The 25,438-nt window shown below is 39.5% G+C and overlaps 1 protein-coding gene across 2 annotated transcripts in view; it reads left to right on the top strand.

Annotated features, from left to right (window-relative positions):
• ERCC6L2 (ERCC excision repair 6 like 2) overlaps window positions 1-25,438 on the top strand; it is a 58,832-nt gene that overhangs the window by 4,476 nt on the left and 28,918 nt on the right. The window contains exons 3-11 of one of the 2 annotated variants that reach the window (XM_086629006.1): window positions 3,293-3,412; window positions 5,278-5,471; window positions 7,673-7,834; window positions 9,043-9,250; window positions 10,677-10,817; window positions 12,403-12,516; window positions 14,027-14,146; window positions 23,447-23,518; window positions 24,692-24,837. In XM_086629006.1, coding sequence (XP_086485132.1) covers window positions 3,293-3,412; window positions 5,278-5,471; window positions 7,673-7,834; window positions 9,043-9,250; window positions 10,677-10,817; window positions 12,403-12,516; window positions 14,027-14,146; window positions 23,447-23,518; window positions 24,692-24,837 — 1,277 coding nt within the window. The remainder of the gene's footprint in view (window positions 1-3,292; window positions 3,413-5,277; window positions 5,472-7,672; window positions 7,835-9,042; window positions 9,251-10,676; window positions 10,818-12,402; window positions 12,517-14,026; window positions 14,147-23,446; window positions 23,519-24,691; window positions 24,838-25,438) is intronic. The other variant, XM_086629007.1, reaches the window with a different exon arrangement.

Raw genomic sequence — 25,438 nt, 5'->3', positions numbered from 1 at the left:
ATGTTCCATGTTATTTTTACCACTCTTTCAGAAATCCAGCTTGAGTTGATGAAAGGACAAAGTATAGCTGGATTTTCCCATTGTGCTTTGAATCAGTGCGGCCCAAACGGTTTATTTATTTTACTAAAATTAGGGTGTTTTTCTGTTTGAAAATTGTCTTTAATCTGTCTGGTTTTAAGCTAGCAGCTTGAGTCGTACAGTGGCTCGTCTCTGTCTCTCTCTCTTTTCTCCCTTCGTGTGCCAAATGCAAGGTCATTCCTTTCCTGACACATTCTGGCTGTAGCATCTGTTGCCCTTCTATTTGGGAGACTGTTGATGGACACCCATCAGCACAAAGAAGTATTGTTCTGTAGCAGACTTGACAAGAGGAGCGAGTAAAGTGAACTGGCAAAACTTCTCTGAATAGAGCATTTAGATGTGCATCATGGATTTGGGTGGCTGCTGCTGATCTGTTAACAGATGGTTATTAAAACTAAACCACATCCATGTACTTTGTGTTTTGCCTAAGCTTGGCCATGTTTTTTGTCCGTGGCAGTTTAAGAACTCGGTAGTTGTGGAAGTTTGTTTCTGCTTAGAACTGCAAATACCTGATTTAATACAGCAAGGGCTGTCTATATAAAGTAGCAGTAAACTAGGGGGAAAAATGGAGTTGTCTTGCTTCCATCTCTTGTGTTTTTTGAATCTCAGAACTGATTCTCTAGTTACCTGGTGTCCTGGTTTTAGCTGAGACAGAGTTAGCTCCTCTTTTTAGCAGCTGGAAGAGCTCCGTGTTTTGGTTTTACTCAGAGGCTCGCTCTGAGAAGAATGCTGATAGCGCACTGGTGTTTATAGTTGACACTGAGGTCTCAAGGACTTTTTCAGCTTGCTGTGTTCTTGCCAGTGTGCAGGAGCACCACAGGATAAGGGGGGAGCATAACCGGGACAAGGGGTCCATGACTCTCCTTACAATTTGTACCTGAACTTAAAATGGAGAGCCAAACTGGCCAATTCGTATTCCATATCATGCAGCGTCATGCCTAGTGTAAAAGTGAGGGTCAGCTGGAAAGAAGGGCTTTTGCCCTTCCGGGACTCTCAGGCTCTCGGAGTGTTTTCTCTCTCTCTTGCTCTCTGTCTCGGGGCCTCCCGTTTGTCCAGGATCGTGGTATCGAGTTTTATCTGTTTCGGGATTGCAGCTTCGTAACGAGACGGGCCTCAGTCAAGGGGTGGTGAGCAATTACACCGTACATCACTCGTTTGCATATGTTTATCCTTGTACATATCTATGTGTGTATATATATATATATATAGGTAGCGGTAGTAGTAAATTGTTCTTATCTCAACCCTTGGGTCTCTTTTCTTTTTCCTTTTTGATTCTCTCCCTCATCCCTGGGGTGAGGGAAGGTGAGAGGGGACTGTGTAGGGTATAGTTGCTGGAGCGGCCTAACCCACCACACCTGGCCATGTTTCTCACACAGTGACGGTGTGTTCTTGTGTGGAATTTATGTCCGATGGTTATTTCTTTTAATCACTGTATTAAGTTTGCAGAAGAAAAGTAGAAGTTTTGAAGAATATCCATAAACCTCAGTGTTTATGGTTTTCAAATGGGAAAGGCAGTTCAGTGGATATGAAGTAAGAGGATTTCACTTGTTTAGAAAAGATGCGTATCTTTGAAAGAATAAATATTAATTAAAATTCATCAAGGAGCCAGTGACTGATCTAGTCTTATAGAAAATTTGTCTTATCTTTGTCAGTTGGCTGAACCTTCTTGTTTCTGAATTACAGGTTGATTTATGAGATAAAGACTTTTCTAGAAAACTTCTGCATTTTAAAATTCTTTGTGCTTCCGAACTGATTTTTGCTTAAATGGCCTGACTGGCTCTTTTATTTCAAGCTGAAGTTGAAGACTTGGAGACAAGTAGAGTAATGTTGTATCTTAATGTGATTGTGGGACATTAAAGTTTCCTATTAAGGCCTTTAGGTTGCTTCCTGCTTTATGTGGAAGAGCCAAAGGTATCTCAGCAGAGTTGCCCTTTTACAGTCTTTTGTTATTGTTAACAAATTTGTGATGCATAATTCTTCCAAAAATGGAGGATGTGGAAGACACATGGAGATTTTATGTTCAGTTGAATTTTATTCTTATTCTTGAAAAGATACAAAAAAACCCCTCCTAAAGTCAAACAGCATGTGCAAACTTGCAGTTCTTTTTAGCCTCAGTTTATATGAAATATTATGTATAACAATGTTTGGTTTTCTTCTACGTATCTCTTTCCCACCCTGCAGTCCCATGTGTGAATGGGTTTCCTCTCTCTTCTGCTCATCTGCCTTTACTCTTCTCAGGTATTTTTCCTGCCTTTCTGCACTCCTGGCTGGTTCTTTTCGCTGTGTCATCAGAGGGAGAAAGCTGTGCAAATTTCGTTTTTTTTGGAAATCAACAGATGATAGATTTACCTCTCTCCTGCTATGAGCAACTGTGTACCAGCTGCAAAAGGAAGGCTGGAGCTGGTTGCTCAGAGTAAAGGGGGCCTGTTGAATTTTCAAAAGAGCACCTCTCTGATGATGCATCTGTTCTTGCTGCTGCTTAGCCCCATGGATACCAAGGGGATTTTATGGATTTGAATGTTCTGTGCCTTCTTCCTGTTTTGGATATCCATGGGAGCAGCTCGGAATAGCCCGTGCTGGGATGTTTGTCCCCAGTGTGCTGTATTATGATAATAAGTGTCTTCTTATAATTAAACGGAAATCACCTTGACTGGTTTGGGACAGATGAGAGAGTATGGATCCCACACAACAGAAAAAACTGTTTTTGAAGATAGTAACTTGAATTGGAAGGAATGGAACATACAGAAAACAACGTATTAGTAAAAAATCTGACCTCTAGTGTAAACCTCTTCTTCCTTTTGCAGAAGTAATGTTTTAAGTATCTCTTTATCTGTTTTCTCATCCAAGATTCAAGTGTCCTCCTGAAGATGACACAGAATGCAAGGCACACCTCATCTCTAGTTTTTGCTGGTTCATTCATAATCTCTATGTACTTTTGGGACTTCTCTGCTTAGAGAGCAAAAGAGTAAAATGGAGCAATTAATTGCTTTTATGATGAATTCAGAATACTCCCAGGGAAGGGGTTTTCATTTTAAAAACATGCTGATTCAAAACAAACAAACAAAACCCCAAACCAAAAAAACCCTCATCCCCCCAAACCCCTTTTCTAAATCCTCTCCAGAATTTTGTCCTAAATATGTATTTTCAGTGACACTAACTAACTTTCTGTTTGCATTTTTGTACATAATCACTGAGAATTGTTTCCTTTCTCAAGGTGATTTCATTTTTGGCTGCAGTGTTGCACAAAAAGGGAACACGTGAAGATATTGAAAATAATATGCCAGAATTTTTACTGAGGACAATGAAAAAAGAATCAAAGTCTAACCGCAAGAAGGTACAGCTTTTAGTGATACAAGCTTAAGGATTTTGGTAAAGGCAATACTTGAATCTTTTTGTTTGTTTGCTTTAGGAGTTTCTCTATATTAATTTTTAATATTCAGCTTCTTAGGTAGATTAGGAGTTCAGGGCCTTCCTGGTACTGTTAGGGGAACCTCCAGTTTTCTAGATTATCGTAGTGCATTATCTAGCTGTTATTGTCTGATCGGTTAATACTGTTAATCTGCACTAACACAAAACATTAGGAAATATCTGGATGAGATTAGTGGCTAGAGTACTTTGAAAAGCCCTTGTCAGTGAATAGAAAATTACACTTTTGTGTGATATTGTTTCTAAAGTACGAAAAGTGTGTGCTTATATATTAACATCATATTTAAATAATTACGGCAAATGCACATGTTTGGAAAATGTATTGCTAATATTCTTGTGACCTCTTGAATGACTGTCATAATGTCAGAATTAAGACTGACCAATCATCTAGATGATCGAATACAGCAAATAGGGATACATATAAAAGTTCTAGCAGGAGTATCTGCTCCATGATCTTAGTGGAGAAAAGAAGGCTCCGGGGTGATCTTCTAGCAGCCTTCCAGTACCTAAAGGGGGCTTACAGGAAAGCTGGAGAGGGACTTTTTACAAGGCCGTGTAGTGATAGGACAAGGGGCAACGGCTTTAAATTGAAAGAGGGCAGACTTAGATTAAATATAAGGAAGAAATTTTAAAATGAGGATGGTGAGGCACTGGAACAGGTTGCCCAAAGGAGTTGTAGATGCCCCATCCTTGGAAGTATTCAAGGCCAGGCTGGATGAGGCTTTGAGCAACCTGATCTAGTGGAAGGTGTCTCTGCCCACGGCAGAGGGTTTGGAACTAGATGATCTTTAAGGTCCTTTCCAACCCAAACCATTCTGTGGTTCTATGATTTCGTGTGAATGAGGGAAATCTGAAGATCATTTTAATTTTACTCATCACAGGACCCATGCAATTGCTGTTTTCCATTGCTTTTTTAATTTTATTGGAATAATTGGAATATTTAACTGGCAGAATGATTCATATAACGTTAGCTCTGTGAATAATGGATACAGGTTCCTTGTGAAAGATAGGCAGAGAAGAAGAGGTGAAGGGATAGTGCTTCATGTGAAAAGAACAAGAATGCTTCTGTCTTGGAATAAGGGAAGAAGAATTTTAGTTTCACAATTAATGAAGTGTTGGAATAGTTCACAGGGAGAGGTTGTGGACCACGCCATTCTTGGGGGTTTGAATGGCTGAGTAGGAAAAGCCCTAAATGTACGAATTCAGTGTTGCTGGTGCTTTGACCAGAAAGTTGGACTAGAAACATCAGGAGATCCCTTCCCACCTAATTTACTTTATTATTCTATGATTAAATGAGTTGTACAAGCTGTCTTAAATTATTAAGCCCTTTTCAGTATTTCTGTTTTGAAGTCTTGTATTGACTAGTCTTATAGGAAGCTTTGAAGGAAGCTGCTCACACTCTTCATCCTTTTGTTTTCTCCATCTGTAAAACGTTTTATGATACACAAATATAGATGCTATAATAAAGCAAAGTGATAGTGTCTCATGTCTTAGTGCAGTTGTTAGAGAATAATTTGAGTAAGTAGCACTACTTTGATATCTTTTGTAGTATTACAGTATTTTTCTTCTGTATTATTTACATAATCTGAGTACACTGGTTTATTTTTGAATTTATATTGACTCTTCAGATATCTTCTATACAACACTTTGAAGTGACAGAGTTAATTCAAACTATAAAGCAGTAAAATAAATCTCAAGATTTTGACTTTCATTATTGAGAAAGTGCTATGTTGTAATTTTTCCAACAATACTATAACAGCTGTTTGTTTTCAGACTTTCCTCATAGTGGCCCCCCTTTCGGTGCTGTACAATTGGAAGGATGAGTTAGACACGTGGGGGTACTTTAAGGTCTCTGTCTTACATGGCAGTAAAAAGGATGACGACCTGAGTCGCATCAAGCAAGGGAAATATGAAGTTGCCCTTACAACATACGAGATGCTTCGCCTGTATTTGGACGAGTTTAACAGGTAATGATTTTAATGTGTTCTTCTACATGCAGAATTTTAACTGTGTGAGTTTGCATTGTTCTTTGCAAGTGCTTGTTTTTTCTGTGTAATGTATTTATTGTTAAATCCAATGACTCATTGTGTGGAAGAGGAGAATCCCATTTAATGGTCTTTGGAGAGTTTACCTTCTACTGGCTTTGTAGTGAGATGCTTGGGAGAAGTTTGAACAGTTTTCATAAAGCTAGTTTTTGCTGTCAGCTTATTCATGAAGTGTTCTCTAAAAGATCCAGGAATTGCCTGCCTGAAAACCAGTGATAGCTAGAAGTATGCGGAAGATATTTCTGTCATTCAGTACTGTGTAAGGAGAAAACGATCTGGAATTTTTAGCAATTGCTCAAAAGCTATTTTCCTTGTTATTTGCACTTTTTACCAGCTTGATGAAATTCTTGAGTCCTAAAAATTTGGAGGTATAGGATGTGTATATGTGTCTGTGTGTGTCTTTTTAAGTAACTGATGGACTTAGCAGAATCAAGGTCTTTCTGACAGCAGATTGTATTAGAAGTCCTACTTTATTTTCTCCACAACTGTCAGCATTTTCAGACTAGGAGTGTTGCATTTCCTTTGTGTATGTTTAGGAGTACTTAGGCTCTCATCTGATCCTAGTGGTCCTCTTTCCTTCTGTCATCTTGGAACTAGGGTACAAGTTGTGTGACTAGCTGGTAGTAGCAGCCTGCCCTTTGCAGCTGGGTGTTGTCAGTGGCTCTGCAGATCTTGTCCTTTTAGGTGTTGGGAAAGGTCCAGGCTCCAGCGAGTGTTGTGGTGTTCTGGACAGCCATCACCAAAACAACCGGATGTCCAGCTCTGTCTGTGCTCAGGTCTGAAAAAGAAGTGCAGATAGTACAAGACTAAAGGAATTGTGTTACTGGTGCCCTGATTCTTGCTGTTGTCTTCCTGAGGATCTCTTCAGGCTTGGTCATTGAATAGACGGTGGTCAGGAAATAGGTGTATGTGCAGAGCAGATCTGGTGTGTGACTGACTGCTTCAGCACACAGATGTACCAAACTCTTTCTGCAGAGCGTGTGACTGGATGGGCCCATGATCTTAGCGCTGGAAGAAGCGATGTGTCTTGCTTAGCTAGAATGATGGATTGGCCTCAAAAACTGGTCTTTAATTATCACTAACAAGAATACATAGACTCAGTTATGCGTGTGAATCAGCCTAATGAGAGATTAAGTTGCAGGAGCTAGCATATGGTCATCTGTTAGGCTTCTTTCAGGAACTCCAATTTTTAGCAGATTTTTAGGAATGTAAGGAACTCAGATATGAATGAATATTTAGCAGGCAACAAAAACGTCGCAAGAGCAGCCTTGAGATTAGTTAACTAAATGCAGCCTGCTCAGGAGAGAAGTTTCCTTCTAAACATGTCTGTTTCAGCTTTTTTGCTGCTCGGAGTATGATCAAAGTGAGCATGATTTCTTTTCTGAAGTATTCATTTATATATATATATATATATATAAAAAGTGATCTCATAAAGTTAATAAATCTCTTTGTAGCAACTTAATGACTTAAATTAGTATCACAGTGTACAAGTCATTCTACCTCCAAGTTTTATGCTTGAACTGACTGCAAAATATCTTTCTGTCCCTGCTTCTAGGTATGTTCCTCCTAGTCACAAAATCACAAAATATTAAAACTCCTCTGCCATATTGGTATCATATTGATATTAAAGTTGAGTAGTGCTTTCACGTAGGAAACCATGCAGATTGAAATGCTTTCAGTCTGCTTCTTGTTACACTGGATAGCTTTTGTTGGAAAAATGAAGCATTTTTAAGCATGTTCAATAGTATACCGTCAGATTTATTTAATTTTTCTAACTTATGAGTGGGTTTAGTGCTGGTGAGATGTGCTGGATTGAGTGCTTCAGAGATTGAAAGCTGCATTCTTCACAGAAAACACTTGATACATTTAACAGTAGTTTGTTTATTTGTCTGTATAGTTTAGGTATTATACTCAACTATGGCAACTGAATTTACTAAACAAACAGAATATAAAGAAACTGAGTCACATAATACAGTGTAAAATGGGAAAGCCAAAAAGTTTTACAAAAAGTCTTACAATAATCACGGCTGGCTACGTGTGTGACTGACTTCACTTTGTATGTGTATGTGGGATGATGGGATAAGTAGTTTTCAGTTAATACAATATTTCTTGTTGATCTGCAGTGTAGAATGGTCTGCTGTGATAGTGGATGAAGCACATAGAATCAAGAATCCGAAGGCTCAAATAACTCAAACCATGAAGTCATTAAAATGCAATGTTCGCATAGGTCTTACTGGAACCATTCTTCAAAACAATATGAAGGAACTTTGGTGTGTTATGGACTGGTAAATAATTTATCTTTTTTATGGTTTGAACACCTCTGTATGTTAACTATGCAGTGAGACAGGGACAGGGCTGGATCATTTGGGCCCATCTGGGTCAAAAAAACAACAACCACAACCTTCCCCCAAAAACCCTGAATATTTTGTGAGAGTGTATGTTTTTCCATAGATGTATTGGAGGTAAGCTCCTGATAGATACATCTGCAGTGTGTATTTTGCTGTTGTTTAGTAGATTTGGAGCTGCTTTTATCATCTGGCTGCTTTGAGGAATTTAGGAAGCGGTTAAAATTACTTTCTTTTTTACCCTATGTTTAGCTTTCTTTAAGGACACTATTTTATTCTTCGTCTCTCCTCCACGCAGTAGGCTGAGAATCATTACACAGTTTTGAGCAATGTTGTGCCTTTACTGTGTCCAGTATGCGCTGGTCGTTCTGACTTACTTGAAAGTTGAACGTAATAATATTTTGCTGTTTTTCAAAATGCACAGGTGCATGTATTTGGAAAGCAACAGTCTTGTCTAGAAATACTTTTGATGGAGACACGGGGGTGGAAATAACCCTAGATAGAAATCTAAACATAGAAGACTTACAGAGGGTACTTTACAGAGGAGGAACAAAGCAAACGTGCCTTAAATATAAGGAAATACAGACTGAATTGTAATATCAGGAAAGAAATACTCTAACAGTAAGCTTAGTGTTGCATGCTATGCTGATATTAATAGATTGTTCCTGTATGTAGTACTGCCAATGATTACTAAATTCTTTTTTCTTTTGGGTTTCTTAAGATTTTATTTAGTAAATTGCAGTATGTGCATAACCTGATTTTAATAAAAACAGTAAAAATTGAAACAGTTTAGACTTCTGAACAGTAGCAGCCTTGTGGTTTAAAGACTGTCTACTTGTGACTTCTGTTGCTCTGCTGAGCTTTACTTTTTCTGGAGATGGCAATCCTTTCCTTGACATTTGGGGATCACAGTAAGTAAACTAAAAAATGGCATGTCTGGAGGTAGTATATGTTTCTATTTATAAACACAAGTTTTATTAATTTCTCTAGTGCTTATTAATTTAAGATCTCTTGCTTTTAGCTAGAAACAGTTTATGATACACTTTGAATCAATGGAAAAGGATAGACTGCTTGGAGCAAAGAAAATACTGTATTGCTTTGAACACACCTACCTACACACACACTCCCTTTTGTTTTTTTATTAATAGGGCTGTACCAGGACTTTTGGGTAGCAGGCTACATTTTGAGAAGAAGTTTTCTGATCCGGTGGAGCATGGCCAGAGGCACACTGCAACTAAAAGAGAGCTAGCAACAGGTCGTAAAGCCATGGAGAAGCTCGCAAGGAAAATGTCTGGCTGGTTTCTGAGACGTACCAAAGCGCTTATCAGTCATCAGCTGCCAAAAAAGGAGGACAGGGTAAGAGCACCTGCGCATTTCAAATGCAATGCTAATGAATATATATCTCCCCTTCGTTGTTGTTGTTGTATTTTTTTCTCTTTCATCATGCCTTTAGTAGTTTATGGTTTTCTTTTGGACTTAGGAATTTAAGAAGAATCCAGAGCCTTGGAAAAAACATGCAGTAGTGTGCTTTGTTCACATAATTACTATTACTGCATGTTGAAATGGAGTTAATCAAGCATGAAAATGCTCAGCTAGACTTTTGACTAGTGATTTACACATCTATTTTATGTGCACTTTTGTGTTTATCTGTGCAAACCCAATGCAATGTATGTAAATCTCTTGAAATTCTGTGTAGGACTTCTGAATTTGCAGCTTGACACTTTGTACATAGAACAGTATACTTTTCATTTTTAACTCTCTCATTTTTGATTACTAAGTAGAAGAAAAACCCCAAACCTAAAGCTGGTTGTCCATAGGTCTGTAATCCTGGTAATCTAGTGGTATTGTAAACATTATGTAAAGTGATGATACGTAGGGCTATAGCTAAGAGTTCTGATAAATTTTTATTAGATATATTTGTGCTTTCCTTCTAAGTAGACGAACACATTAGTTTTCAGCTGGTTTTGTTATCAGAATGTGGTATTTATTCTTCATCCTTAGTGTATAATAACGTCATCTAAACTGTCTTCTGAAGGAAAGATTAACACAAATGTCAGTCAGTTGCTTTTCTAAATCTAGCAGGTTTTCATTCTCTTGTTAATGTGAGTATATGTTCAAGTTACTGCTGTATTATTATAGCTCAGCATGGTGCTGCTGCTGTGTGGGTGGCCTAGGTTAAGGAATGATCTTGGGATTTCTGTCTCCCGCTGCTTAAGACTAAAGATGTCATGGAGATGCCACCCATGGTCTCTAAGAAGAGGGATAAGAGTTTTGACCATAGCACTGTGCAGATCCTTGCCTTCTCATTGCTTACTCTGTTTGTCCTGCCTGTGGTAGTACCATACAACAGCTAGTGCCTAAAAGAAGGAAAGAAAGGGTAAATTAAGCAACTGGCAAAGCAGAGGGGAATCCTTAATTACGATTACGCATTTATTTCTCTCACTTTTCCTCCTCCTCCTCCTATCCCTCCACAAAAGCCATACTGAAAGGTTTATGGAAAACTAACACCAGGTTGTTTTAGCTTGGTATAGATACTTTTTGTAGAATTTTGGGGAGGGGAAAAATAACTATACATACATTTTGGCTATAATTTCATACTATTTTAGTGTCAAGATCCAGATTTTTTCATTTGGTGGTAGAATAATTTCGTGTAACTATTTAAGCAAATATATTCTTATTTTCTACCTTATTTTCAATATTTTACATTTTTTGATGCAGTGTTCTTTGCTTTTCATTGTATGCTGCAAATAATTGTGTTTTGGGGGTTTTCTGTCTTTGGCAGATGGTGTACTGTTCCCTGACCGAATTCCAGAAAGCGGTGTACCAGGCTGTGCTAGAGACGGAGGATGTAAGCTTAGTGTTACAAGCAGGAGAGCCCTGTACCTGCAACAGCGGTCGTAAAAGGAAGAATTGTTGTTACAAGGTAAGATCTTGCACCATTTGGATTTTAGAACATAGTCTTTCTGGTTTGAGTGGTAGAAAGGTTTTTCGTAAGAGACTTTCCGCTGATGAAGAGCTGATTGAGATGGCTGCATGATTGTAGGCCATCTGTTTGGGAAATACCAACAGGAAACATGGGTGGTTGCTTCACGAGAATGATGGAGTTAGGCACTTGGGGATTACAGCAAAGGTGCTTTGCATGCTGTGAGCAGATGGTTGTTATTTATTCAGTAAATTCTGGGTTTGTAGAATTAGTAAGTGCACCTGTAAAACGGTCGATGTTGGCAAGGATCTTGCACTGGGATGTTCAGTATGTCAGGCGTGCTGCTCCTATACACCTCAGGCGGTCGGTGCAGGAGCTGCAGATCAGAGGCATCTTGGACCCAGCAGGTTATCTGGGCTTTGCCTGTGTTGTTTGTAACTGCAGTTGGATTGTGTCTTTCTGTGCCACTAAACATGCACTTTGCTTTGCTTCATTGAAGGGAGGACTCCTGACAGAAGCCACAGAGCACAAGCAGAACTTTGTTCACGAGTAATAGCTCTGTAAATTTCTTCTGTCGTCTCTGGATTTCATTAACACTCAATTAGTCTAGCTTTGTATTTCTTCTGTATATATCACTCAGTAGGTTCAGATTAAGCATGTCTCTCTAACATTTAAAAGCATGTGTCTCATACTTGCTTCTCCCTATTTTCTATCTGGGCTGTTTTGATTCTTGTGTAGTGCGTTGTTCGTTGTTTTGCGTTTGGTTTTGGTTTTTTTTTCAAAGGATGTAGCATCTTTCTTTAAAAACAATCCCTCTATCAGCCTGTTTAATATTCCATGGATAGTGGTGTTCGTTACTTGTTTGCAGGCTTCTGTTTCTCATGATGTTTTGTAGAAAAAAGTAAAATGCTGTTGAACTTAATTCACAAAGGGCATTAGGCATGCCTGCAGGTACTTAAGTGCTCTTATGGGCTGTTCCAAAGTTAACCATGAAATTTAGTAACTTGAGAAGGGAAAGGAAAACGAATCTTGATCAAATCGGCCAACCATAACCAGAAATATAGCTGATGCTCTTGCTGCTGCTGCACTGTAGAATGTTTGAAGTTGCTTGAATTATGTTACGTGAGCTGTTTATAAAACTTTACTTTTCTCTACAGCAGAAATGTATAAAGCTAGCAGCTGTAGGGTAAGAGTTATTCAAACAGCTCTGATTTGATTTACATTTAAATCAGTTTTAAAGTTACTGTCTTTTTGTCTAACAAGGAATTCTTGGTTATCTTAGTAATTTCTGCAGATATCACAATATCTGAAATGTTTAGCAAACTATGAACATAGCTGTGGGTTTTTTCTCTTTTTGAGATGATGTTTTCTATCAATGGGATCACAAAGCTAAGAGAAAAGAAATTTTCCTGCATTTTTGTTCAGCATACAGTATGTATCTTACTGGGATTGATTATAGTGCTACTTAGAATCACTAATGCATTAAACCTTGCAAGAATAGCACTTAAATAAAATTATTTCTTATTTGCAGGAGTATTTGTTTGCTTAAACGTTCTTAATATTCTTTCTTTTTTTTTTTTTGTAGGTAAATGCTCATGGTGAAACCATTAAATCACTGCGCTTCAGTTACCTGACAATCCTGCAGAAGGTTTCAAATCATGCTGCACTACTGCAGACGGACAACACTAGCAAGCAGCAGGTTAGCTTCAGAAGTATTGTGGAAAATTTCATCCCATTGTGGAAAATAGGATGAAAATTCTTGAAAATTGCTGCTGGCTTCCTTTTTAAGTCTCAACTAACTGAAATTAAGATATTTTGCAGAATTCCTTTTTCATTCAGTAATTCAGAATGTATCCCTTATTTAATAGATACAGATGTTACACAACAGTATGTTCAGTTAGTTGATGCATATCTGATAATAAGGGTTATAGAAATATTGGAGAGCTTTAGGGGAAAGAGTAGTTTTTAGTGATTTCTTGTAGTTCTGTTGCGTTTCTGACAAGTGCCCAGTAAGAAAAACAAGTATTTTATTTTTAAATGTCTTTGTGCAAATAAATAAATAAGCAATTAGAATGGTTTTTATCTCTAGTACTTCATATTCAGAGCTGAGCTTCTTTGAATAAAAAGAAGCATGTTTTAGTAGAAAATGCTCAATGAGAGAAGAGTATCAGTTTATCTTGTTACTGTGGCAAGTAACCTAGAAGATCCACAAATGACAGAGTTTTTAAAAGTGCTTGTATGTGATCCTTAAGATCCAACAATAAGCAAAGGGATTTAGAGATGTTACAACTTCCTTTCAGAAGCCACAGGGAAATGGAAATAAGAAAATTCTAGCTAATTTTGGCAAATTTGTTCCATTCAGGCAAATTTGCTTTTTAGGAAATGTTACTGTTAGTGTCGAGGGCCTTATACGCAGTAAATACCCAGATGTTTTCAGGGGAGGTTCTTTTTATATTGTGTATGTAGTTTTTGTTGGAATAACATTTGAGAGTTTAAATAGCCACTGAAATAACAGTTAGGTGAGTATTTTGAGACTTAATATCTTTTACAACATACATAATTATTAACCTACTGAAAAAAATGATATTTTGTAGTGTTTCTTACCTTTAATGCTAAAGTCCATCACATGTGTTATTCTTAGGTGAGAGATGAGATCTTTTCTGCTCCTCTGGAAAATAATGTGTGTGGTCACACAGAGCTACTCAGATTCTAGCAGTGGAGCTTTAATGTGGGTTTTGAACGGTTTAAATGCATTTCCTGTATTGTTTTTTATCATATCAGTGGAACAATATGTAATTTTTTCCATATTGGCTTATCATGCCAGAGCATCAAGAGAAATGCTGATACATGACTGTTGGGTAATGCAAACCTCGAACCAATCATATTCTTGAAATTTACAATTCTGGCCAGTCTTATTGCAGTCTCTGCCCAGGAGAAGAGATTTTGGGCGTCTGTTACTCTAGGAACTGGAATCCATGGTTTCAGATGAGGTTGTTCTTTCTTTTTTAGATGAAGCAAACCAAAAAAACACAGGAGATGTTTTATCCGGCACTTCTGTAGTGAACCGAATAAAAACACGTGATTCTTTCTGCTTGAGTTACTGTGGCAGATTGCCTTTTTCAACCTGTTTAACTCCTTGTGTAGCTTGCTGATATCCCAATGTAGCTCTAACTTTTAACGCCTATTCAAACTTTCTGCTTTTCTTCCAGGAAGCACATATCAAACGGGTGTGCAGCCAGGTATTTTCCAGCTTCCCAGATTTTGTGCAGTTAAGCAAAGATGCAGCATTTGAAACAATTTCAGATCCAAAGTACAGTGGAAAAATGAAGGTAAACGTATTCTTTAGAGGAAAAATTAGTATTGAGAACAGATCTGCAGCTGTAGTCTATGGATATAAGAAAATGTACACTTAATAATTATGGTTTTTTTAATCGTTCTGTTTATGTGGTGGTTCCACAGCAGAGGTCTCCTGTCTTGGATCCAGGTGCCTCTGGGCAAAGACTGCATAAGAGTGATCTGATCCGTGATGCTATGATGTCCTAAGACGTTAGCTTTGCATATTTAGTGATGTTCACAGAAATGAACCTTGTGGTCAAGGGGGTTGGGGTCACAATACTATGACAGATAGTTCTATGAAACCATCGGCTCAGTGGCAGTCAGAAATGTTTGAGGAAGAAGAAGAACAAAATCCTTATGGACGTAATGATTTATGAGCACCTTCAATATTGTGGGTAGTTCCAGTCCCTCCTCTCAAAAATCATGTGTTAGACCTTGAAAAGGTTCAGAGAAGGGCCACAAAGGTGATCAGTGCTGTGGCACAGAAACAACCAAGTACGCTGGGACTGTCCATCCTGGAAAAAATGTCTTGGCATGAATGTGAGAGAGACAGTCATGAGTAACATGAAACTGGAGAAGATGTACTGAGTGTTTACTGTCTTTTCTAACCCTTTGGACATGAAATGAGTCAGGGAGTGGGAGCTAAAGGAGCTCAAGGAGCTCCGTCAAGGAGCGGAGCCAGGGAGCCAGGCTAAAGATGAACAAAATAAGTGTGTTTAGTGTAAACCTGTAAAACCTCTAACCTCAGAAACTGGTTTCGGAGGGCAACTGAATGAATAACTGAAAAAGATGTCTAATGTAGCTAATTAAAAAGAAAACCATATTAGATTTAGAAGTGTTCTGAGCTAAGAGTAACTGGAGGGTGAGAAGCTATGCAGAATGGAGTGTATTATATTTTTTTCTCTGTCTGTTCACTGGAGGAAGGAAGTGGCCAGGCCACGTTTTTTGTAAGAGTAATGATTGTTATCACTTTATTGATTTGTTATTACGCAAGCAACATCTTTATTTCCTGATATTACATACATGTGAGAGGACTGCATATTACCTTTGTTATATACACTTCATTATCTCTTGAAAGTCAACTTTATTGTTAAAATTAGCCACCAGCAAACATTTAATGCATACCTGTAAAAACCATGACATGATCTTCAGTGGTGCTTTTGAAGCTGCTCTTTTATTGGTTAAAACTAATTCTGCTTTCTCTAGAAATTTTTCTCTTGGTGCTATTATATACTTCACTCCAGCACTGCCTCATGACATCCTCATTATGTGTTTTTTGACACTCTAGTGAACAACACAGGCAAGCAAAAATGCCTGAGTTAAGGCAGAGGTTCTAACATTATCTGCCTTTGAAGTCTGCAGCGTACTGAGCTGCCTGTTGGGAGGAATCTGTTTCAAACCACGGCACTAGGTCAAAGTTGTTTCTGTGATGGCATAGACTGCAGCGTGCTCTTAGGGGTGCCACTGGCTGTGGCTGCGTGGGTGGGGTGTAGCCTTGGCTGGTAGCAGTAAGGCCCTTCTCATACTTGTGTACAGTGGCCTTGGGTGGTAAAGAAGATGGTTCTGCTATTGCAGTGCCAGAGTAAGAGCGTAATCGAGGTGGCAAGAGAGCAGATGCTGTGATCTCTAAGTATACTGAGCTTGTGCTGATGGCTTGATACTGATGAGATGTCAGGCAGGTTGAATGTTTACTTTTGACATTGAGAGGTCCGCGTGGTTAGAAAAATGAATCTCTGAGCTACCAGAAGATAAGTGCCAGGCCAGTTTACATATCTCGTAAATCGCCCAAATGTAAGTAGAATCATAGAATAGTGTGAGTTGGAGAGGACCTTTAAAGGTCATCAAGTCCAACCCCCAGGTAGAACAAAGTGAGAAATAATGAGCTACTAGCGTAGTGATGACTCCTCTTGTTTTGTGTTTTTTTTTTTATTGTTAGTGAATAATCTAATGCTTGTCTTTATGGTACTGGAGACTTTCTTGATTGTGCTTTTTATTTAGTTTCTGATGTTTAAGCTTGTTATCAGTCTGTACTGATCTGTATTCCTGTGTTTCTAGGTATTTTTTGTATAGATTGTGTAGGTAACTGCAAAAAACCCAAAACAAAACAAAAACAAGACAAAAAATCCCACAGCCTTCCCAGAAAAACAAACCCCAAACCATAAATAAGCACATCTTCTTGAGAAGACCCTTGGTATGATGAATTTCCTTTTTTTTAAAAAAAATGTGCAGTGTGTGTCATGGAAAATTGAATTTTAAAATCCAAGCTTGTGTTTGTGAAGTAATAATTATACTGAAAAATATTTCATCAGTATGTTTGGTAGATGAGAGTTAGGCACAATATAAATTTCTGTAGAAAAGTAAGAAAGGAAATTTAAAAAAATTACTGTAAGTCTTTCACAGAACATTTGTGCTGGGTTTATTTGATGAGGTTTTGGTAGCAGGGGACGGGCTGCAGAGAGAGCCCCTGTAAGAAGCTTCCAGGGCTCCAAAACCAGTCAGACCAGTTTCTGGCAAGGTTGGACTTCCTGTCCCCTCAGGCCAGGGCGGAGCCAGCCAGCACCTCTGCGAATGCCATGTTTAAGATGGGGACAAAGGAACCTGAATTGCGCTGGACCTAAAGTGAAGAGAGAGGAGGCGGTGGGCTGGATCCCCTGGCCTCTTGAGCTGGTGGTTGACCACACTGGGCTGCTACCTCTCAACTGGAGATGACTGCAGCAGTGCAGCCTGAAGAGTTCCAAAGCACCCTGCTCCTGGAGTGCCCGCTGGGCGAAGTTAGTCCTGATGGGTCTGCTGATGTTTGTCAAGCTGGTTGGGCCCAGCGTGGCGGCAGTGGAGAGAGGATTAAGATCTGAGAGAAATGGCTATGCAGACACCAATGTCAGTGAAGATGGAGCGGGAGGAGGTGTGCCAGAGCTGGGATTCCCCTGTGGTGAGACGGCAGGGGGCCCCTCTGCCACCCGTGGCGATGAACGGTGGAGCAGAGATCCACCTGCAGCCCATGGAGAGGCTTATGCTGGAGCAGAGATGCCTGTGCCTAAAGAAGGTCATAGAGAATTGTTTCCATGGAAAGGACCCCCACACTGCTGGGAACTGTTGATGAAGCAGAGATGCATCAGAAGTCAGTGTAGGACCCCACACTGGAGCAGGTGGCTGTGCTCTAAGAAACTGTGACTCTGTGGGAAAAGCCCACGCTAGAGCAATCTGCTGGGTAAGGATTGCATCCTGCAAGAAGAACTCACATCAGAGAAAGTCTATGGACTATTTTACATGAGGAGAGGCCCTGGAAAGAGTGTAAAGAATCCTCCCCCTTTGCGGAAGGAGCAGCAGAAACAGTGTGTTACGAATGACCTTCAGTCTCTCTCTCATTCCCTGTCCCCTTTTGCCACCGGGGGAGGAGGTGGAGCTGGGAGGAAGAGAGGAGTGGGGGGAAGGTGTTTTTAAGATCTAGCTTTTGTTTCTCTTTATCCTCTCTGAATGAACCGTTAATGAATTAAATTGATTTGTCCCCAAGCCAAGTCTGTTTTCCTAGGGACCATGGTTGATAGGTGATCCTTCCCTGTTCTTCTCTCAACCCTCAGGCCTTCTGGTACATTTTTCTCCTCTCCGCCCCACGGGGAGTGGGGCAGGAGGAGTGAGCGAGCACCACACGGTAGCTTAGCTGCTGGCTGGACTAAACCACGACAATATTTTATTACTCCAACCTTTTAAAAAAGTCGTCTCAGAGACTACAGTGCAGTAGTAGGCAAAGATAAAAAGCCATACGGACCTTCCTTTCTTCTAACATAAGAAACTATGATATGATATTCTTATGAGGGGTTTCCTTGTGTGGTTTGTTTCTCACTTTATTAATAATGAAACAGAAGCATTTTCAAATGCTGCATTTATGACAGCCCGGTAGATTTATGGAATATTTTTCTACTGTTGGTGACCTATAGTTTTGTGTATATGATGCTTTATTTTAGAAGTCTGTAATGTCTATTTCAGTCCATTGCAAACTGGATAGAATTTATCTCAGAATTATTGAAAGAATTGCTTGCTTTGAGGGAAATTGATCTACTTTCTCTTTTAAGGGGAACTTGAATTTTGTGTCGGATCATTGTGATGGTTTGATGGCGGGGGGGCGGGCGGGTGGCAGGAGAGGGGAGTTGCTCCCTGTGACTTCCCTGGTTTTGGAACCGGGTCAGACCCGGTTCTGGCCACCAGATTGGACTCCCATCCTCCTCGGGGTTGAGCCAATCGGCACCTCTGCAAATTGCCCTATTTAAGTTGGGACAAAGGAACTGGAAAAGGTGCTTTGCCCAGGAGCAATGAGAGAAGGGAGGAGAGCACTGCTCCCGCTCCCTGGCTCCCAGCCGGAGGCTACCCTTGCTGAGAATGGCGACGGCAGAGCCGCTTGGGAAACTCGGGGAGCGCCCCTCTCCTGGGGTGCCCGCTGGGCCGAGTTCACCCAGAGAGGACTGAAATCTGAGAGAAATGGCCACACCGACGCCAGGTCAGTGAAGATGGAACGGGACGAGGTGTGCTGGAGCTGTTTCCCCTGCAACCGGTGGTGAGACGGCCGTGGCCCCCCTACAGCCAGGACAGACTCGGTGGAGCAGGGACCCGCTTGCAGCCCGTGGAGAAGCCCATGTCGGAGAAGAGATTCCTAGGCCTGAAGATAGTCGTGAAGCATGGGACGCACAACAAGGTAGAAATGCATCTGGAGTCCGTGGGACGACCCACGCCGGAGCTAGTGGCAACAGCTCCCTAAGAATCCGAGACTGTGGTAAAGCCCGCACTGGTGCAATCCAATGGGGAAGGATTGCATCCTGCGGGTAGGACTCATGCTGGAAAAGTTTGTGGATTTTTCCTCGTGAGTAGGGGATCCACTGGAGCAAGGGAAAAGGGTGCAAGGACTCCTCCTCCTTCAAGAAAAGGAGCGGCAGTAACAACATGGGATGAACTGACTTTCATTCCCCCATTCCCTGTCCCCCTGTGCCACTGAGGGAGGAAGTAGAGCCGGGAAGAAAAGGAAAAGGGGGTGGGGAAGTGTTGTTTTTAAGATCTGGCCTTGTTTTCTCTTTATCTTCTCAAGTAACCGGTTTTGTTTCCCTTTGTCCTTTAAAGTAACTCTTAATAAATTGCTTTGCTTTAAGAAAGCCGAGTCTGTTTTGCCTGGGACCATGGTTGGTGGGTGCTCCTTCTCTGTTCTTATGTTGACCCTCGGTCCTTTTATTGTATTTTGCTCCTCCTCGCTTCACTGGAGAAGTAGTGAGAGAGGGGCTGTGTGGAGTTTAGTTGCTGGATTGGCCTAAACCATGACAATCATGAAATATATCTTACTATAAACAGAATATTCTGAACTTTGTGATGATACCTCTGTGCCTGGAAGGAGAAGTTTTATGTTATGGGCCAAGTAGCCATCATTGAAAAATATGGTGGGTTTTGAGTCCATTAAATTTGACTTCAGAATAATTATAATGCCAGAAATTGGTTCATATGTGTTTGGTGGTGTGGTGACTCTTTTTTTTTTTTTTTCTTTGCTCTTGCTGCTTGCATTGGATGTTTGGCTTATAAGAAAAGATTGTCTAAATCTTTTATTTTCTGTTCTAAATTTTAAAACAGAAGCTCTTTAGGGTGATTTTGGTTTTTATGCTCTGCAAACAAAGTTGTTCAGAAGGTATTCCATTTAGAAGGTCTTCTTACCATCACAAAGTAATGAGAGAAGAGTCATCAGGTACTAGAGCTTGAAAACAACTTTATATTTTTAACATGTTTATTCAGGAAAAAAATTAGACCAGTTATAGTAAAATGGTTTTAATAGCCTTATTCCACTGTAATACTTTACATTTTCTGTTCTATAAATAAATTCTGGAAACTAACTGAAATACCTGTGTAATTTTCACCTGGTAGTATAGACTAAATAGGTATTATTTAGTCCTTTAAATTAAACTTTAGTACAGGCTACCCAGAAATTTTGGCACAGATGATTATTCTTTCGTAGATGAGCATATTTGCAAAACAAAAGTTTATGGCATTTATTTGAATTATTGAGGGCCAGAGAATGGCTGGGATTTGTCAGTGAAGTTCATTAGCTAAGCAACTGTAACTGTTTTGAAGGGTTGAAAAGGTTAACCTATCCGCTAAAGTACCTTCTGTTCCCTCATCAAGCAGAGATAAAACAAGTAGGGAAACATAGCTTTTCGTACTGTGGAGTGTGCCTGTCATCACCAGTAAAACCAGAATTGCCTGAATGGATGTGTGAGAGTGGGGCATATTGGTGTTTGTGTCCTGTCTTGTGTTGTGGCTGTAGTCATCTCTACGTGTTTTGCAAGCTGTAGCATTTACAAAGTGCCACCCCAGGTTTGCTGTATTTCAGATTATAACCGGAACCTGGAAAAAGTCCCTGTAATCCAAATGTACAGGAATAAGCATTGATGGTATACCTGTGACTAGTATGTCCTCAGTATGGTGGGAGGTGAGAAATAAGTAGTGTGACCTGCACTTCAGCTATTTTTGTGGAATTATCTCTTTGTTTCCAATCATACTGCAGAACATAACAGTTTTCAGAAAACATTGCTTATGCTTTCTATTGCAAGGTTAATTTCATGCCTAGATTTTTAACTTGGAATAGTTGAATATGTGAGAACTGAAGTGAAAGAAACGTGCTGCCGTGTGTGGAAACCATCCTTTTTCGATCATGAAGTAAGAAAGTGAGGACCTGCAAAGTGTAAGAACAAGTGATTCCATTGTGTTTTAAACACAAAAATTGGAGATTGTTCACGCAATTGGGGACTGCTTGGAAAAGAAGTAAGAAAAATTAAGGTAGTTTTAAAAGCCTACAGTAACTGGTTATTTGTACAATTTTGTTAAAATTCTGGCTTAGAGAGACTCTATATGCTTTCTAAGTGGAAAGGTCTATTAAGTGTCTGGCACTTGAAATAACTTTTTTTTTAAACTATGCATATAATATTTCCACATCCATTTGTGGAGTTCTGGAATTCTGTTCTTAATATAAATCTCTTAGTGTCATAGTTTAACCCTAGACAGCAACTAAGCACCACACAGCCACTTGCTCGCTCCCCCTTGATGGGATGAGGGAGAGAATTGGAAGAGTAAAAGTGAGAACTTGAGGGTTGAGGTAAAAACATTTTGGTAGGTAAAGCCAAAGCTGCACACACAGAGAAAGCAAACCAAGGAATTCATTCACCACTTCCCATCGACAGGCAGGTGTTCAGCCATCTCCAGGAGAGCAGGGCTCCAGCATGCATAGCTGTTAGTTTGGAAGACAAACACCATCACTCCAAACATCCCCTACCTTCCTTCTTCCCCCAGCTTTTATTGGTGAGCATGATGTCTTATGGTATGGAATATCCCTTTGGTCAGTTGGAGTCAGCTGTCCCAGCTCTGTCCTCTCCCCACTCCCTGTGCACCCCCAGCCTGCTCGCTGGTGGGGTGGGGTGAGAAGCAGAAAAGGCCCTGACTCTGTGTAAGCACTGCTCAGCAGTGACTGAAACATCCCTGTATTATCAACACTGTTTCCAGCACAAATCCAAAACAGGCCCCATACTAGCTACTATGATGAAAATTAACTGTACCCTAGCCAAAACCTGCGCATGTAGGAATAACTATATGGGATTGATTTTATTTTGCCTGGTATATTGTTGTTATTTCAGTAAGAAAATGGAAAGTCTATCAGAGCACTTTGCAAAGAATAGTAACTTCCACTGTTAATAAGCCAGGTAGGCATGGAATGCTTACAAATGCTCTAGGCTGGCTTGGACATCTGTATACAAACAAGGTATTCTCAGATGGGAGAGGTAAAATTTCAGCACAGTTGGACAACTCACAGTGTGTAGTAATAGGGGCATAAGAATTTAAATCCATGTGAACTCTTACAAAGAGCATGTTACTTTTGCTTAAGTGTGATCAAGTATTTTTCAGAGTAACAGCTTTCAGGTTAATACTTCGGTGTGCAAGCATAGAATCAATTTCTCTTTTCATGCAACACTGTTCGTTGCTTTTCCCTGTTCATCAGAGCTGTTCTTTACTCCAGAACACCTAAAATCCCAAAGGGCATGACATTGATTCATTTTATTTAAACAGACTAGGTGGATTTGTTTGTATGTTCTCTTACAGGAAATTCATTATTTGACCTATACTTCAATAATAACAACAATAATACAGTAGCCAAATTCTTTCCACTTTAAAAGCAAGTCACTGTTTTTGTTCTTTTTCTTAATGTGACTAAATGAAATGCAAATGTAAGTAATTTGGCTCTTCTAAAATTACCTGTGGATTTTTTTTTTTTTCCAGTAAAATAAATCCTGGCTTATATGTTGTTCTACAGTGAAACCAGGGAAAAATTACCTTGTTTGTACCTTGTTTTCACTTGTAACTGGCTGGCTAATATGTACAAAGGAGCTTATAAGTGATGTAGCATTACTATTTTATATTCTAGATACTATTCAGAACCGCAAATTTAATATAAACATTTCTCATTATTTGGTTGTCAAAGATTTGTTAGACTTTTAGAGAAATCAGTGTCTATTAACAGTTTATGTATTTATCACTGAGTAAATATAATTTTTAAATATTTATTGCCCAGTGGGAGGAAGCTACAGATATGGTACAGAAAATTCCTCTTTCCCATTTGTATATTGCTTCTGCATGGTACTCTAGAGCTGGCTTTGCCAGATGTGGACATGCTTCTTTTGAAAATAACAGTATCACTGTTATACACAAGACTCTGGATTATTTGCTTCCCCACCAGAAGAACATTGTGTGTGGGCGAATTATTGGCATTTCAAGGTCTGTGCAGAGTCTGGGAAGCTGGATCCTACAGTAAACAGAGCAACAGACGAGAGTGGGAGTGGGGAGGGGCATACATCTCACTGATTATTTTAAGAAGACAAGTTCCAAGAAGTTCTAAACTCAGATGTAGTACAGAAAACTTTCAGGGCAATTGTGTGCAATGCTAAATGCAGAAATTCCCATTCTGAGCTCTCGCAGGAGTAACGTTTTGTTGCAGTCTATGCACTGACACAAATAGCTTCTGAATTTACTTGTTAGTAGTATAATTGCCTTTTTATAGCAGGGCTTCCATGTAGATCACTGAAAAATGCATGGGTTCAGCATCTCCCTTACTAACAAAATAGATGTGCCAAAGTAATATTTTTTGTTAGCCCTCTGCTTGGCTTTGCAAACAATTAATTATGGTGTAGCCTGTTCAAAGGCTGAAGACAGAAGTAAGCGTGTGTGAGCTGACCTGCAGATAAAAATCTCTTAATTTGTATTCTGTGGTTCCTTTACAGGTCCTTCAACAGCTTTTAAATCACTTCAGAAAAAACAAGGATAAAGTTCTTCTTTTCTCCTTTTCCACAAAGGTGAGCTCCATATGATCTTTTTATTTTGTCAGTTAGCTGCAGCAGTAGGTTCTGAAGCTTAAAGCACTGAGGTGACAGCTGTCAACCACATTTTCTTTCTCTCTGTGCTATGGGAAATACTAAGGACAGTGTACCATACTCCAGAAGCATGTTGAAACCCTATGTTTCAACATATGTATGTATTACAAATGTAATGCTCTTTGTCCTTCCTTAGAGCTTTAAAATTGTTGCATTACTTCAGGTGTACGTCGTTTGTACTGAGTTCAGCTCTTAGGTCTTTAGTTAGAGCAGTTTAACAGCAAAATACGACTGAAGTATCTTACAACCCTTGTGTTGACGCTGAAAGAGTTAAACTTCCTCTGTTCTATTGGCTTTTGACCATCACCAGTGATGAAACTTCTGCCTTGAGACTTACTATGCTGGTTTGAACTGGAAACAATGTTTAATTGGAGCAAGAGTTGTATGCACACTTGGCTTTTAAGGGACTTGATCCTTGATTTTTCTTGTTTGGGAATAATGTGTTTCCTGTAATGATGTGAACTGTAATACACTTTTCTTTAGTTAAACATTCATAATGATAGTGTAAAAAATACTAAAAAATAATAGTGTTAATGACAGTTCAGTCTTCAATATTTAATGATTTTAATAATTTTGTGACTGTAAGGTAGACTGCAACTTTACTATTTAGATACAGTAGTAAAATGCTCATGTTTCTTGGGCTGTGCTTCACACCGTTCAAGACCAAACTGGCTGCTGGTTACTGCAGTCTCTTTCACTTTGTCCTTGTGCACTCTGGCTGAGCATACCAGCTTCTTTCTCTGTGCTGGCTCTGGTGCTCATTTACCATACTTAAAGTCATTGTAACTCACTAAGATGGTAGGAAACTGTTTAAGTTGCCCGCCTGTTTATTGGGTTGAACTGACTCAGCATCACTTAGAAGCAGGACAGGCAGCCAGGGTTGGAAGACTGAGTGAGACCACTGCAGACCAACATCAATCACCTTGTCCTTAATGTAGCTGTAGAATCACAGCTGAAGAGTGTTGAGGATGTTGAGATCAGAATGAGGAAAGCTGAGTTTCAAGGCTTGATTTATAGAAAATATATTTGAGAAACATGTTTAATTAAAAAGATAATGTTAAGCACTTAATCTTTTTTTATTATTTTTCCACCCAGTTGCTAGATGTACTGGAACAGTACTGTATGGCATCTGGGCTAGATTACCGAAGACTTGATGGAAATACAAAATCAGAAGATAGGATCAGAGTCGTAAGGGAGTTCAACAGTATTCAAGAAATTAACATATGTCTTGTATCTACAATGTAAGAAAATTTTATTTGTAGTCTGTTTCACTCTGCGTTTCTAGTCTTCAGTAAATAGGTTACTCTGCACTTTACTTCATGACCTTGTGAGGGATTACTTTTTTGAGGAAGTGAGTTGTTGTCTTGGCTGTTAGTAAACAGACACTGCTGTGGACTGAAGCCTCTTAAAATGTCTGAAGACATCCTCCCTTCCTTTCTCCTCTGCTTTATGAGAATTGCTAAGATCTGAGCAAGCAGGTCTTCTGCATCCTGATTTTAAATTTCCACTTGCTGTAGGAATGAGTCTTGATTCTGTTTTTCTTAGTGTTTCTCGTCTTACTGAGTAAATGGAAGAAACAAACAATGATGGAATTGCAGTCAATATAACCAGTGTTTACGAAGAAAAACAGAAGGTACAATTTCTTGTGTAGCTGTCACAGGAAACAAAAGTTATCTTTTTGCTTGCTTGATATACAGTAATGGAAGCAGCTCTAATTTTGTAATCCTTTGGAAATTAGAAATTGATTTATCCCAGTTCTACTCTACCAGAGATTCATCCTTCCACTTACTCAGGTTTCAGACTTGAGGACTTCACAGTATATTCGTTATTTCTCAACACATA

The sequence above is a fragment of the Tauraco erythrolophus genome, chromosome Z (genome assembly GCF_009769465.1).
Source record: "Tauraco erythrolophus isolate bTauEry1 chromosome Z, bTauEry1.pri, whole genome shotgun sequence".
In the NCBI taxonomy this organism is placed as follows: domain Eukaryota; kingdom Metazoa; phylum Chordata; class Aves; order Musophagiformes; family Musophagidae; genus Tauraco; species Tauraco erythrolophus.
Note: the sequence above shows the minus strand (reverse complement) of the source record. Positions and strands in the feature narration are given on the sequence as shown.